This window comes from Gekko japonicus, unplaced genomic scaffold, assembly GCF_001447785.1.
Source record: "Gekko japonicus isolate JY-2015 unplaced genomic scaffold, Gekko_japonicus_V1.1 scaffold1169, whole genome shotgun sequence".
In the NCBI taxonomy this organism is placed as follows: Eukaryota; Metazoa; Chordata; class Lepidosauria; order Squamata; family Gekkonidae; genus Gekko; species Gekko japonicus.
Genome location: NW_015164707.1, coordinates 469,722 through 486,366, shown reverse-complemented (window position 1 = coordinate 486,366; position 16,645 = coordinate 469,722). Strand labels below are relative to the sequence as shown.

Sequence of the window (16,645 nt, the reverse complement as noted above, 5' to 3'; positions counted from 1 at the left end):
ATGTTTATGGACATCCTATTTTTTCTATAGTCTTCTCTCAGCGATACAGAGATTGGGTTATGATCTGCAAACGTTTTTGGTAGTATTTCAGATTCCGTCACTTCCCTAATCATATTTATTGACATCCATATCATGTCAATTCGTGACCACGAGTTGTGACGTGCAGAATGGAATGTAAAGTCTGTTTTGTTTGCATTTCTCACTCCATTAAATTATACTCTTCTATTATTTGTATAAAACTGTTTGGTAGCATTCCTCCCATTTTATGATCTTTCTTTAAGTTTTTTCTATCCAGTCCTGTATCTGTCACTGAGTTGAAATCTCCCAGAATACATATGTTTTCGACTTCTGTTGATCTTAACACTTTTTGCACTTCTTTAAAAAATTCTCCTTGCTTTTGGTTAGGTGCATATATGTTCAATATTAACATTTTTTCCCCTCTTCTTATAATTGTAATAGCCAGTATCCTTCCATCTTTTGAATTAAATATCAATTCTGGGTTTAGTTTCTCCTTCACATATATTGCAACCCCTCTCTTTTTTTCCTCTGCAGAAGATACAAACAATTCTCCTAGCTGTTTACATTCTAAATACTTCACCTCTTCTTTCTTAATATGTGTCTCTTGCAAACAAATTACTTCAGCCTTTATTTTCTTAAGTTGATGAAATGTTTTCCTTCTTTTTTGAGCACTATTTAATCCATTTATATTTATAGACAGTATATTACAAGTGTTAAAAGTTGACATTTTCATGTTTAGTATTTCTTCCCTCTTGCTCTGTGCTTATATCTGGTTTGTACATGATAGGATGGTCTGTTCACTTTGGATTTATTCTTTGTTCTTATTTTCTTCTCTTTCTCCTTCTCTCTCGCCTTTCTTTCTTCCTCTTCTTCCTCTTCTTCCTCTTCTTCCTCCTCCTCTTCTTCTTCTATTCTCTCCTCTCTCTCCTCCTTTTCTTCTTCACCCTCTTGTGATTCTTCCATTTGCAGGCCTAGTTCTTCGCCATATTTTTCCAAAAAGTATTCTATTTTGAAAACCGAATCTATTCTGTGTCTTTGTCCTCTGAGGGTAAAAAGTACTCCTTCCGGTATCAGCCATCTAAAAATAATTTTATTTTCTTTCAGTAGATTAGTTAGAATATTATATGGCATCCTTCTCTCCCTCACCCTCCATGGGATGTCTTTCAGAAAAATTACTTCTTCTCCTTGAATTATAACTTTATTTTCATTGGCCACTTTCATAATTTTTTCTTTTAGATCTTTTCTGTAAAAGTTTATGTGTACTTCTCTTGGCTTCCTTGTTTTTTTAGCATACGCTGAATTTTTTCTAAATATAGCCTCTATTCCTTCTTCTATTTCTTCTTTATTTGATATTTTCAATTGTTCCGCTATATTGGTGGCCATAACTTCTTTCAGATTTTTGTCTATGGTTTCTGTTATATTTTGGCATCGTATAATCAAGGATGCTTTCTCCATTTCCAGTGTCTTCCATTTTTTCACATTTACTTTTTAATTCCTGTGCATCTAAATCCATCTCTCTTACTTTTTCCTTTATTTTTCCCTGCCTAGTGGCCATATTTATAATTTCTCTCCTATTACTTTGGATTTCTTGGTTGTTATTTTGGATCTGCCGCTTCAGTTCTTCTGTTTCATTCTTTATTTGCACCGTCAGTTCATCTATTTTTGCACTAACAGGTTCTATTTCTTTTTTTATTAGGGTAGGTAGGATATCTTTCATCGCATCTTTCATGGCTTGCGCCATTGCTTGGTTTACTGCTTGATTTACTGCTTGGGATACACTCTCCTGTATAGTTTTATTTATTTCTTTCATCGTTGCTTGTGGTATTGCCATGTTTGTTAATTTTAATTGTGTACTTCCTCCTCCTTGCCCTGGTGATGAAATGGATATTTTCCTACTTCCACTTCCTCCTGAGGCCATCCACTTTTTGGTTTGGTTTAGTTTTTTTTTTGGTCCCCTTTAAATTAATTATTTAATTATTATTTCAAATTTATTTATTCCCTTTTGTATTTTACTCAATTATGTGATTTAATTAATTAATTATTTCCTAATACAGCTATTGGGTTTGTCTTTTTAATTACTAGTTTGGCTTTATGTTTTGTTCTTCACCACTTCTTCACCACTTTTTTTCTTTTTGTTTCTGTATCCCTTTATATCATTCCCTGTTTTTTTAGTATTAGTATTCAATTTATCTAGTTCATCACTTTCAACTTTTTACCCCTCTTCTTTAACTTCTCAGCCTTTAATAGTTTCTATCAGTCTCTGTCAGTCTCTATAAGTCTCTATGTGCCCGTCTCCCTTTCTTATCTAGCAGCTTCAAAGTCTTTCTGTTGCTGCCTCTTCGTTAGCGTCTCCGGTTTGTTTTTACTCCTCTTGGCCCCTCCTCTCTCCTCCGTCGCCTCTCTCCTGCTGTCGTCTCCGGCTCTCTCCTACTCCACTCGCCCCTCCCTTCTTCTCCGTCGCTCCTTCGATGACGTCAGCGTCCTCCTCCGCACCTCCGCCTTTCTGCCTCTCGCCTCACGTCGCTCCGCTCAAATGTTCTGCTGCAGACGGCCCCTCCAACTCTGCTCCCGGCTTCCGGCTCTTTAAAGTCGCAGCGTCCTAGAAAAAAAGTGAGATAACAAAAAAAAACTTTTTGCAGTTCAGTCTTTTACTTGTTTCCCTCTGTTTCCGCCCCTTACTTTTAATAAGCCTTTTCTCTCTGTTTTTCTTTTCAGCGTTATTGCAGCAGCCGCTTCAAGCCCCTATTGTGCCTATCCCTGATTCTGGCTTTTAGCTGTCTTCGCTCCTTTTCTAAGTTTTAACTATCGTTATTAATAGCCCACTATCTTCGCAATAGATCCTTTAAAAAATTTTTTTACGGTACTTAGCTTCGGTTAGCTTTCATCCATTCGTTGACTCTGTTACCCCCTCCCCGGCTCAGTTTCTCTCGGCGTGATTTCTGCGTCTCCGCCGTCGCTCCTTTCATAGAAATGACTCTCTCACTTCAGGACAGCTGAAGTTTTCTTCCGGGGGGGTCGCCACCCCACCAGGTCTTCTCCAGAAGAGTCCCTTGCCTAACTTTTCCCTTCTTGAAAAGTTTTTGAAACGTTGTAATTGTTTAAGAGAGCCTAGGATCCAGGAGAGCGGTGTAATCCCGTCCTCCTTCATCGAGACCGGATCCGGAAGCCACAGGCTCCAGGTCCACACAAACACACTTCTTAGCTCCACCCATATACTCTCAGGCTGATTTTGCACTAGAGCTGCCTCGCTGTTGCGCCGCCTTTTGCCCCGGTTCTATCGGTCAACTTCACACCCGAAGCCGCGCGGCTGATTTTGACCCGTGGCTTTGCCCGATTTTTCCCACAGTTTTGTGATCCTGTTTTTTGAGGATCAACGAAACTGCAGAGGAAATCGGGCGAAGCCGCGGGTCAAAATCAGCCGCACGGCTTCGGGTGTAAAATTGACCAACAGAACTGGGGCAAACGGTGACGCAACAGTGAGGCAGCTCTAGTGCAAAATCAGCCTCAGTTACCAACCAATCACCTCACTCACTCATCCCTCTCTTTTACCCCCCTTGTTCTTGTGCAACTTACCAAACATTTAAAGGAACACACACTTAAAACTTTAAATCATTACAACTTCTCACAAATGAAGCCCATCTTGTCCTCACGGAGGAAAACAAACATGGTGCATTCCCTGCAGATGACTGGAAATGGGCCTTGAGCATTCATCATCACCTTCCAAATGGATTCATTCACCCTAGAATTTCTTTTGTGTGTTGATGTAACCTGAAAGCTTAGCTTCTTACTGGGTTGTCAGGCCTGATCCCCAGGTCAAGAGCTCTTTGGCTCTTGCCCTTCAGTTTGTGCCTCTGATGAGGAGGAGCCTTTAGAGTTCAAACGCTGGCAGCCCCTGCCTCTCAACAGCAACGGCAGAGGGCAGGGCCAGCAGATGACCCCAGGCAAGCAACAATCAGCAACAATCCAGACAAAAGAGCAAAACAGAACCCACTTTCCAGTAGGCTACAAGCACCCACTCACCCTCTAAAACTGTCCTCTCACGCAGCAACGTCAGTTGATGCTCCCCAGCAGTTTAAGAAAGGCAGAAAACTCTCACCTCGCCAGCAGCTCACTCCCATGCTACTTCCCCCAGCCTAGCTGACTCAGCTCAACCAAGAGGGGTCCATTCCTGGCTCAGCTCTGTGGACTCCTCATTAGAGCCCTCCGGAAACATTTATTTTTCTGGACCAACATTTCACTGGAAAGGAAAGTGTGTCTCATCACTGTATCTTCTACAAGAACTTTACATGGTGCTTGTTGGTTTTTAGGTGGTCACAGCACTGGGACAAACATGGCACCCAGAACACTTCACGTGTGCCCACTGTAGGAAAGAAATGGGTGCCCGACCCTTCTTTGAACGGGACAGCAAGGCCTATTGTCAGGAAGATTATCATCAGCTCTTCTCCCCTCACTGTGCTTATTGTACTGCACCAATTAAAGAGGTATGTAATATTGATCTTACATTCTGACTGTCCCACCGCGGGCCCTGCTGCAGGCCTGGCATCCTCCGCCCCGGGACAGCACGGACCCGTTGGAGGCACCAGGGGTGGCAGCAACCTGAGATCGAGATCGCCAGGTGGGGCGCAACTCGGCTGGTGGGGGTCAATGCCCACACGGCCCCCGTCTCTGCAGAGGGGTGGTCCACCTGAGGGAGCCTCCAGTCTGCGGGCCTGGAGCTGGGAACAGGGACTCCGAGGACATCGGCGAGGAGGGGGGAGCAGGCGGTGCAGGAGACCCAGGAGAGACCACCAGAGCTGAAGAAGACAGTGGGGCTGCCTGCACCTGACCGAGCATACCCTCCCGAGCCAGGCTGGCCAAGGGTGCAGCCAGGACATGCCCGGTCCCGGCTGCGAAGACATCCCCCCGACCCTGAGGCCCTGGAGAACCACTTACCACCGTAGAAGGAGGGCCCGGAGCTGCCTCCATCCCAGGAGACGACCGTGGCATCGACCCAGGAAGCGACCACGCCCACTCCGGGGCTGACTCCTGAGGGCAGGATCAGCTGGGAGAAGGGCAGGGGGTGGGACAAGGGATGGAACCACCAGGGGGCTCTCCACCAATGGGAAGGGGATAGGGATGACCAACACATAGGCGAGGCAATGGCACATGGGTGGGGGAAGAGAGGGGAGGCGACACCGGGTGGAGGGAAAGTATAAAAGAAGGGAAGCAAGAGAGAGTCGGGGAGGATTTTCGAGGTGGCAAAGGCTGTGTCAGTGCGGAGAGAAGGGTGGCCACTAGTTCCGAGGGAAGGGCATCCTGGAGGTGCTGTAACCCCAGGCCCCTCCCAGTCTGAGACTCTCACTTCCCTTCAGGCCCGAGGAACCCCTTCAGAATGGCAGAAGGCCCTCCTCTGCCCGTGGACATCCGCAGGCGTGACACTGACTATTGATTCTCTCTGATTCAGAGTTGAGGCCAGCTGGGAAATTATCCACTCTGTTTGCCTCTGTCTTTCTCTTCCCCTGTTGTTACCCTTTTAACCATCATGGCTGGAATGTACTGGAATTCAGTTACTTTTTTTCTTTTCTTTGCAGAAAGTTCTTACAGCCATGGATCAGACTTGGCACCCAGAGCATTTCTTTTGTGCCCACTGTGGGAAGATGTTTGGGAATGATGGTCTGTTATTTTCCTCTTTCTCCCCTCCCAAATCCTTGACCCTTCCCTTGGCTTTTGCATGGCTGCATACATAATACATATCCATAGGTTGCCCTTTTTTTGTGGTAAATTTTTATTGGTTTTCCCAAAAACAAACAAATAAACAAACAAAAACAGTGCAACACAAAAAGAGCTTGGTATCTTGTACTATATCAGTTCAAATTCATAAAGTTTAACTAATGTAAATTAACTAATACACTAATATTTTGCAACCCTAAATGACAAATAATATAATAAATTCATTTGAGAGTTACCTAAACATATCCTACCATTGTTTTCCTTTAATAATGCAAAATCAAAGGCTCTGCTACAAATTTTCCATATTTATCCATCTGTTCTGACCCTTTTCTTATTATTATTAGTTTTCTTTATAGATATATATTATCCATAGTATAATAATTTACATTTGAGTCTGATCGTTAACATTATTATCTATCCATTTGTAAAGTCTCAACCATTTTTTTAAAAACAGTCTTCTCCTTTTCCCTGAATCAACAAGCTCAATTTATCCATTTCTGCTAAATTCAACAATTTCAAACTTATTTCTTCCCTAGTTGGAATTTTTTCAGATTTCCAGTATGTGGCCAAAAGTATTCTGACTGCTGTTATTATAAGTACAACTAATCGTGCATCACCATGTCTAAGATTTTCTGACATTATATTTAACAAATATATTTCTGGGTTTAATGTCAAATTTCTGGGTTCAATGTCGGGTTAGAACGGATAAAAGGAAGTACTTCTTCACCCAAAGAGTGATTAACATGTGGAATTCACTGCCACAGGAAGTGGTGGCGGCTACAAGCATGGACGGCTTCAAAAGGGAATTAGATAAGCATATGGAGCAGAGGTCCATCAGTGGCTATTAGCCATAGGGACTCTGGGGCAAGTGATGCTCTGTCATCTTGGTGCTTGGGGGTGTGTGTGTCAGCAGTGGGATGGCTTCTAATGTCCTGGCCCCACTGGTGGACCTCCTGATAGCACTGGTATTTCTGGCCACTGTGTGATACAGAGTGTTGGACTGGATGGGCCTTTGGCCTGATCCAACATTGGCATCTCTTATGTTCTTATGTTCTTATATATTCATCATTTCCCAAATTATTTTCTGTGCTTTCTCCCAAAACCGTTGAATTTTTACACATCCCCACCACGTATGATAAAACGATCCTACATTAACTTTACATTTCCAACACTTATTTGAGCTATGTACATAGCATTTTGCTATTTTCTCTGGTGGCCAATACCATCTATGAAACACTTTAAGGATATTTTCTTTATAAGCTATGGCTCTCAAATATTTTAGACCATTTATCTATTTCTATATTATGTCCTATGTCATTCATCCACAAAATCACTGTGTGTTTAACTATTTGGTCTTGCATAAGATTTTCTATTAGTAGTTTATACAGTTTCTGAATCATTTTATCATTGGACGAGAGCCAGATCCTATCCAACTCATTCTTATTGTCCTCAAAACCCTGCGTTGCCTCCTTAGAAAATCTAGATTTTAATTGTGCATTTTCCCACCATGATAATTGTATATTATGTTGTCGGCTAAGGATATTCTCCGATTTAAGTTTATTATTCTCATCTAGTAATATATTATACGTTATTCTATTCTTTTTCATTAAAAAATGTTGGTTTAACAAAAGCTTCCATGGGTGAAACCCATTTTGGTGTTTTCCTGTAGTATCTCTGTTTAATTAGATTCCAAATTTTTGCTAGCAATCGCCTTACTATATGATTCTGAAAGTTGGAGTGTATCTTATCCTTTCCATATCAAATGTATGCATGCCAACCCATATATAAATCATGTCCCTCCAACTTCAAACATCTTAAATCATCCAAGTTTATACAGTCTTTGATCCAACAGAGTGCAGAGGCTTGATAGTATAACTTCCAATTTGGAACACCAAAGCCTCCTCTTTCTTTTTTCTCCTGTAATAATTTTAGCTTTATTCTGGCTCTTTTTGGATACCATATAAATTGCCTTGTAATTTTGTCCAATTCTGTAAAAAAAATTATTTCTTTTAAGAACTGGGATAATCTGAGCTAGAAATAAAAAACCTTGGTAGAATATGCATGGATTATAAATGCACGCTCAACAAGGCATTGCAAGACCATGCATACCCGGTCCCTGTGGTCAGTCAGGTGTCGGCGTCATTGGCGGGGGCCTGGGTTTTTGGAAAACTGGATTTGGCCCAAGCTTACCAGCAACTTCCAGTGGATGATGCCACCACAGAAGCCCAGACCATTGTTATTGCAAACAAAGGGGATTTTGAAAGCTAACAATGCTAAAAATATGAAAGAATATCTTAAAGGGACTAGATTGATATTATATAAGAAATTTGAACTAACTGCTGTGAAATACCTGTGTTTTTTTTCTTTTATATTTTTATTGTTATAAAATTGATTAATAATAGTAATAGCAGATAGGATATAGAAAAAATGAATTGTTTATTGGGAACAGAATTTTACTTAATGATATCTGTTGTGGACTATAGATTAACAAAGGGAAAAAGGGAATTATGTATCTAAAGATGTTATGAACGAGGCAATGGCTGGATACTTTTGAAATGTATGGCTCTCTTTCTTTGTTTTATATAACTCTTAAAAAAATTAATAAACTTTGCCCATCAACAATGGGCAAGCAGGGAAGAAAAAAAGAAAGTGCTAGCCACCAAAAGCGCCCGTAAGGCCCAGGGAATCCTCGCATGTTGCACCTGGACTTTGCTGGGCCATTTCAGGGTCAAACCTTTTTTATTTTAGTCGATGCTTACACCAAGTGGCTGGAGGTGACCCCCGTAGCCTCCACATCTTCCTGGTTCACCATCCGAGCTATGTGGCAGATTTTTAGCACACACGGGATACCTGATACTTTGGTAACTGATAATGGAGCTGCATTCACATCCTCCGAGTTCCAGAAATTCACACAATACTACAGGACCAGACATGTACGCTCGGCCCCTTTTCACCCTGCCACAAATGCCCAGGCAGAGCACATGGTCAGAGCGACCAAGGAAGCACTCCGCCGCATGGATCACGGGGATTGGGAATATAAACTGGCAGTATTCCTGTTTGGCCAGCGGATGACCCCCCATTCTACTACAGGTAATTCTTTAGCTGAACTCATGGGCCAGTGCCTCACCACACGGTTAGACTACCTCCACTGAGAACGGGCCCCAGAACATGACACGGCAACTCAGGATCAGGCCGCCACCAGAGGATTCTTCCCCGGGGACTCGGTGTATGCTAGAAACTACGCTTGGGGCCCCGCATGGATCCCCGCAAAAATAGTCTGGGTTACAGGACCGCACTCCTATGAAGTGTCCTGTAAAGACGGGCAGCTGTTCAAATGACATATAGATCAACTGCGGCGGTGCATAATTAACTCTGATCCCGAGACACCGGAGGACTGCGAAGTCAAGGATGCCGGACTTGGGGAGCAGGAAAGGCCCACTCCACAGCCAACACACATGGGCACACCGATGGAGGAACCCAACAGCAACAGTCCAGCACAGGACCCTACACCAGAACCGAGCAGCGTGCCTGCCGTGTTTGACGCCCCAACCACTCCACAAGAAACTGGGAGCCCAGCCCCGGGAACTCCAGCTCAAGGCCCAGGGTTGCGCCATTCGGCAAGAACACGGCGCCAACCTGAATATTTATGGGACTATGTTTGCTAGGGATGTGTCCGGACTAGGGGGGGAGGGGTGTTATGTTCCAACATAGACCGTGTGCATGGTTGCTCTGCACATGCAGTCAGCAAAGTAGCTAGAGCTTCAATCCCAGGAATAATGGGTACAGAGGTTCCTAGTAGCAGTCTATCAGCTGACTAGGATCCTAGAGGAACCCTATCAGATGTAGAATTATGTAAATAAGCCAATCACGGGTGTAGGGGTGTGTTTGGGTGGAGTCGTTTGTTGTGCATTTAAGCAGCCCACGGGCTTGCCCTGTATCTCTCTTTCTGAAATCACTTGGTATGAGCTGAAATCACTCAATGATGCATCAGTCTCAGTACTTTACAGGGACTTTCATATATGTGTGTGTGTGTGTGTGTGTGTGTTTGTGTGTGTGTGTGTGTGTGTGTGAGCTGAGAATTCCTCCATATGTGGACATAATAAGAGCCCTACTGGATCAGAGCAGTGGTCCATCTAGTCCAGCGTCCTGTCTCACACAGTGGACAGCCAGTTACACTGGAAGGCCAACAACAGGATGAGGTCTTCTCTGATGTTGCCTCCTGGCAATGATATTCAGAAGTTTACTGCCTCTGAATGTAGAGATTCCCTTTAGACACCATGGCTAGTTGATATTTACGAATCTATCTTGCATGAATCTGTTTAATCCCCTTTTAAAGCCATTTATGTCTGTGGCCATTACTACATCCTCTGGCAGCAAATTCCACATTTTAATCACTCGTTCAATAAAGTATTTTCTTTTGTCAACCTTGAATCTACTGCCCATCAACTTCATTGGATGCCTTTGAGTTCAACTATTTTTGGAGAGAAACAGTTCTCTCTACCCTGTACATAATTTTATAAACCTCTATCATACCCTCTTCTGTACTTTTTTCAGCTCTGCAATGTCCTCTTTGCGATACAGTGGCCAGAACTGCACGCAATATTTCCAAATGAAGCTGCACCGTATTTCTATATCAGGGGTGCTATAATATGGGCTGTTATATTTTCAATCCCTTTCCTAATAATCCCAGCATAGAGTTTGCTTTTTTCACTGCTGCGGCACACTGGGTTGGCACTTTCATTGAGCTCTCCACTATGACCCCAGAGTCCCTTTCTCTTATGTTCTTATCAACAAGGCCAGTCAGTCCCTTAGAACTTGTGTTTGGGATCATTATGATGCCACCGGTTGTTCTTCAGTTCTTTTTTAGAAAGTGTTGTATTTCTCTCCTGGGAGTATTTGCTCCTAGGTCAATGGCATGTCAGAGACTTATTATTTTCTTTCTTTGGGAAAGCCATTAGAAGAGCATAAACATACTCAAACCCACTGTGGGACTTTGATCACAAACTAGCACTAATATGTTCCCAGGAGCCCAGCTCCAGTAATTGGGCCTCTAGTGGATCTCTGAGCACTTAGTGGTGAGCTCAGGTCCCCAAACTGCTAATTATAATTGGAGTACAGAAAGTTTTGCTGGTGAATCCACTTCCTTCCCAAACTCTAAATGGACTGGTTCCTTTTGCCAACTCATGGCAACCACTCTTTGTCATCAGGGGCAGCTTCTCCTGAGAATTACTTCCCATTTGACCACGTCATGCTAGAAGAAGCAACTTTCAGAAATTTGCACACATTAGTAGTAGTTTCTTAATCCTTGGTTTGGTGGCTAGTCTCCCATGTTCTGGTGCAAAAACTGCTTTGCACAATCATGGATTGTTCCCCTCTTGCTCTGTAAGCATCTCAAAAGCATTGTCATCACAGGCGTTCAGCAAATCTGTGACCTTGCTATGACCTGATCCTGGCTGTACCAGATTACTGTTCTTTGAATCATGTGTATTACAGCTAGGTGATCAGTGGTGTGGACACGCTAATCTGTTTGGAGTACTTACATTTTGTTGTTAGGGGGAAAACATTATACATAGCTAGAACATCAACTCACTATTTTTGTAACAATGAGACTCCCCAAAAAAATATATTTGAATCCAAAGAGAAGCATGTTTCCACAAAACAAATGCCAGGCAGATCAGATGAAGGGATCTTGACCCCAAAGGCTCGTTGAACTCTACATTCCCAGGAAGGAGCCCCAGGGAAATAAAGCAGCTGAGGAAAAGGGAACATTACTCCCTGGTCCTGCACAGAACAATCAATGCGCACAAGTTGATCAGGGCACACAGTCTACTCTGCCATTTTATGCTGCATTAATTGGGAGGCAGCAGGTCAAGATTCCACCTCTGTGCCAAAGCAAGAGGGAGACCCCGATCGACACATTATATGTCTCAAATGAAAAGTAGCCCCATGTAAGCCGGGCTCTGACTGCTGATGATTGTGAAGTGGGTGGGGCAGGCAAAGAAAGATGGATCATCTTAATGCATGGATCTGGCTAACCCTCCATTGTTTGTGTACATTTATGTTCGCTCTCCTTTAATTTTCTGTAGAGGATGGGAGTAGGAGATGCAAGGACAATTAACTGTTAAGGATTGATAAGCATAGGTCAATGCCAGACAGAAGAAAGTGACCAGCCCTTCTCCAATCCAGCTTTCTCCGGGGAAGACATCCAAATTCTCAGTAGTCAGAAACACTCTTCGCATGATGAGTGTCGTGTATAGCCAAAACCCTAGTCTAATCTTGACCAGAATGGGGGAATGTTCTTTGTCTAACAACCATTGCATCTAATTAGGATGACTCTCTTTTCACCTTATGAAGTGAGGATCTATATAGGTTATGCTGCTATAATTCCTCTGAGTGGACCTGCATAGCCAGTGACCGACCAAGCAGAGCATAATCTGCCAGATGTTTATTGTGATTTGCCAGGTATTTGACAACCCCCATTTTTCTGTCCAAGGCAGGCAGGAATAATAGGTGACTCATCAATATCTTGGGAGGGTGGGCTTTGTTTGATTTGATTTGGACGTTGCATGGGTTTTCTATAAGGGATAAAGAGAAATCAGCACTGGAACACCTTTGGGTTCTTTGCTTTCCACTTATGACACACCCAAATTTCTTCTGATTGTAGACTTATTGTGTCTACATAAGATATATTTAATTTCAAGCGGTCAGGAAGGTTGAAACAAGCACTGATGAACAGTTATCCTAAAGCTCTAGATCTGATCGATCTTGCTTTAGTACCGAAAGTGCTGGTGACTCTTTGAATCAGTGTGAAGGTTTCCCGGTGTAACAGGCCAGATTAACCCCCCGGCCAGAGTAAACCCGGGGTTACTCTAGGCTAGGCCAGAATAACCCCGGGGGTACTCTGGCCGGGGGGGGGGGGAATCTGGCCTGTTACAGCCGGCCAGATTAACCCGGGGTTACTCTAGGCTAGGCCAGAATAACCCCGGGGGTACTCTGGCCGGGGGGGGGGGGAATCTGGCCTGTTACAGCCGGCCAGATTAACCCGGGGTTACTCTAGGCTAGGCCAGAATAACCCCGGGGGTACTCTGGCCGGGGGGGGGGGGAATCTGGCCTGTTACAGCCGGCCAGATTAACCCGGGGTTACTCTAGGCTAGGCCAGAATAACCCCGGGGGTACTCTGGCCGGGGGGGGGGGGAATCTGGCCTGTTACAGCCGGCCAGATTAACCCGGGGTTACTCTAGGCTAGGCCAGAATAACCCCGGGGGTACTCTGGCCGGGGGGGGGGGGAATCTGGCCTGTTACAGCCGGCCAGATTAACCCGGGGTTACTCTAGGCTAGGCCAGAATAACCCCGGGGGTACTCTGGCCGGGGGGGGGGGGAATCTGGCCTGTTACAGCCGGCCAGATTAACCCGGGGTTACTCTAGGCTAGGCCAGAATAACCCCGGGGGTACTCTGGCCGGGGGGGGGGGGAATCTGGCCTGTTACAGCCGGCCAGATTAACCCGGGGTTACTCTAGGCTAGGCCAGAATAACCCCGGGGGTACTCTGGCCGGGGGGGGGGGGAATCTGGCCTGTTACAGCCGGCCAGATTAACCCGGGGTTACTCTAGGCTAGGCCAGAATAACCCCGGGGGTACTCTGGCCGGGGGGGGGGGGAATCTGGCCTGTTACAGCCGGCCAGATTAACCCGGGGTTACTCTAGGCTAGGCCAGAATAACCCCGGGGGTACTCTGGCCGGGGGGGGGGGGAATCTGGCCTGTTACAGCCGGCCAGATTAACCCGGGGTTACTCTAGGCTAGGCCAGAATAACCCCGGGGGTACTCTGGCCGGGGGGGGGGGGAATCTGGCCTGTTACAGCCGGCCAGATTAACCCGGGGTTACTCTAGGCTAGGCCAGAATAACCCCGGGGGTACTCTGGCCGGGGGGGGGGGGAATCTGGCCTGTTACAGCCGGCCAGATTAACCCGGGGTTACTCTAGGCTAGGCCAGAATAACCCCGGGGGTACTCTGGCCGGGGGGGGGGGGAATCTGGCCTGTTACAGCCGGCCAGATTAACCCGGGGTTACTCTAGGCTAGGCCAGAATAACCCCGGGGGTACTCTGGCCGGGGGGGGGGGGAATCTGGCCTGTTACAGCCGGCCAGATTAACCCGGGGTTACTCTAGGCTAGGCCAGAATAACCCCGGGGGTACTCTGGCCGGGGGGGGGGGGAATCTGGCCTGTTACAGCCGGCCAGATTAACCCGGGGTTACTCTAGGCTAGGCCAGAATAACCCCGGGGGTACTCTGGCCGGGGGGGGGGGGAATCTGGCCTGTTACAGCCGGCCAGATTAACCCGGGGTTACTCTAGGCTAGGCCAGAATAACCCCGGGGGTACTCTGGCCGGGGGGGGGGGGAATCTGGCCTGTTACAGCCGGCCAGATTAACCCGGGGTTACTCTAGGCTAGGCCAGAATAACCCCGGGGGTACTCTGGCCGGGGGGGGGGGGAATCTGGCCTGTTACAGCCGGCCAGATTAACCCGGGGTTACTCTAGGCTAGGCCAGAATAACCCCGGGGGTACTCTGGCCGGGGGGGGGGGGAATCTGGCCTGTTACAGCCGGCCAGATTAACCCGGGGTTACTCTAGGCTAGGCCAGAATAACCCCGGGGGTACTCTGGCCGGGGGGGGGGGGAATCTGGCCTGTTACAGCCGGCCAGATTAACCCGGGGTTACTCTAGGCTAGGCCAGAATAACCCCGGGGGTACTCTGGCCGGGGGGGGGGGGAATCTGGCCTGTTACAGCCGGCCAGATTAACCCGGGGTTACTCTAGGCTAGGCCAGAATAACCCCGGGGGTACTCTGGCCGGGGGGGGGGGGAATCTGGCCTGTTACAGCCGGCCAGATTAACCCGGGGTTACTCTAGGCTAGGCCAGAATAACCCCGGGGGTACTCTGGCCGGGGGGGGGGGGAATCTGGCCTGTTACAGCCGGCCAGATTAACCCGGGGTTACTCTAGGCTAGGCCAGAATAACCCCGGGGGTACTCTGGCCGGGGGGGGGGGGAATCTGGCCTGTTACAGCCGGCCAGATTAACCCGGGGTTACTCTAGGCTAGGCCAGAATAACCCCGGGGGTACTCTGGCCGGGGGGGGGGGGAATCTGGCCTGTTACAGCCGGCCAGATTAACCCGGGGTTACTCTAGGCTAGGCCAGAATAACCCCGGGGGTACTCTGGCCGGGGGGGGGGGGAATCTGGCCTGTTACAGCCGGCCAGATTAACCCGGGGTTACTCTAGGCTAGGCCAGAATAACCCCGGGGGTACTCTGGCCGGGGGGGGGGGGAATCTGGCCTGTTACAGCCGGCCAGATTAACCCGGGGTTACTCTAGGCTAGGCCAGAATAACCCCGGGGGTACTCTGGCCGGGGGGGGGGGGAATCTGGCCTGTTACAGCCGGCCAGATTAACCCGGGGTTACTCTAGGCTAGGCCAGAATAACCCCGGGGGTACTCTGGCCGGGGGGGGGGGGAATCTGGCCTGTTACAGCCGGCCAGATTAACCCGGGGTTACTCTAGGCTAGGCCAGAATAACCCCGGGGGTACTCTGGCCGGGGGGTTAATCCGGCCTGTTACACCGGTATTAGAGGATACCTTTCCTGCAAGTTCTCCAAGCAGAAAGATGGTACGTTTTTACGTCTGCATGATGAATCCTTCACTCCAAAGTAACCTTTCTATATTTGCCTCCATAGGTTTCCATGAAAAGGATGGGAAACCATACTGCCGGAGAGATTATTTGACCCTTTTCTCTCTCAAATGCAAAGGCTGTGACCGGCCAGTGATGGATCAGTACCTGTCGGCCCTGAATGCTGTCTGGCATCCTGAGTGCTTTGTGTGTGGGGTAAGCATACAGAAGGCACATAGCCACAACAAATTCTAATCACAAACAGAATTCTGATAAAAAGTTAAAAATCAGATTTTAAAAGTCTAAGATAGCATCTCTAGAATTTATATCCCAGTTCTGTCTGCCCACTTCTGGGTAGGGGGAATTGCATCAGATCTTGCCGGTCCCTGATGGTATTAGGCAGGTCGGGGCCAGGACCAAAAAGGCCCCAGCTCTGGTCAAGGACAGCCGGACGTCTTTGGAGCCAGAGATCACCAGCAAGTTGTTATCTGCTGGGCACAAAGCTCTCCTGGGGGCATACCAGAGGAGGCAGTCCCGCAGATACATACGCTGGTCCCAGATCGCTCAAGGCCTTAGAGGTCAATACCAAAATCTTGAACCTGACTCGGTATTCCACTGGAAGCCAGTGTAGCTGGCGCAGCACAGGTTGGATATGTGCCATCCATGATGTTTCCTTCAGGACGCACGACGCCACATTCTGGATCAGCTGGAGCCTCCCAGTCGGTCTCTCCCACTGAATATTTTTTGTTTTCCATACAAGACAAACACAAAATAGACAAACATACATACAACAAGAGAGGGGCTTCTGTTTACAACATTAATTTGTCTATTAAATTACCTCATACATTACCAAATTGTATTTTTTAATTTCCCCCCCACCTTGTATTTTAAAATATATCATTGCTTATAACTAAAAAGAGAGAGGTTTAGTTCATATTTCCTTGTATTTCGGTTGTGTGTCCACATAATTTATTTATTGGTTTATTCCATCCATTTGTAAAATCTTAACCATGCATTCTCAAAGTTTTCTTTATTTTGTCCTTTCAAAATTAATGTTAGTTTGTCCATCTCTGCCCTTTTAAGTATTTTATTCATGATTTCTTCTTTTGAAGGTACCTAATTTTTCCTCCAGTATTTGGCATATAATATTCTTGCAGCTGTCACTACATGTATAATAAGATAAGAGTCTTGCTTTTTACAATTTTCTGGCAATATATTCAATAAAAACAACTCTGGCACATAAGGTATATTACATTTTAGCATTTTTTTTA

The 16,645-nt window shown here is 46.3% G+C and overlaps 1 protein-coding gene across 1 annotated transcript in view; it reads left to right on the top strand.

Annotated features, from left to right (window-relative positions):
* The window catches only part of LPXN (leupaxin), a 50,325-nt gene that overhangs the window by 28,109 nt on the left and 5,571 nt on the right, over positions 1–16,645 (top strand). Inside the window, exons 6-8 of the mRNA XM_015409526.1 lie at positions 4,326–4,499; positions 5,589–5,670; positions 15,442–15,590. Coding sequence (XP_015265012.1) covers positions 4,326–4,499; positions 5,589–5,670; positions 15,442–15,590 — 405 coding nt within the window. The remainder of the gene's footprint in view (positions 1–4,325; positions 4,500–5,588; positions 5,671–15,441; positions 15,591–16,645) is intronic.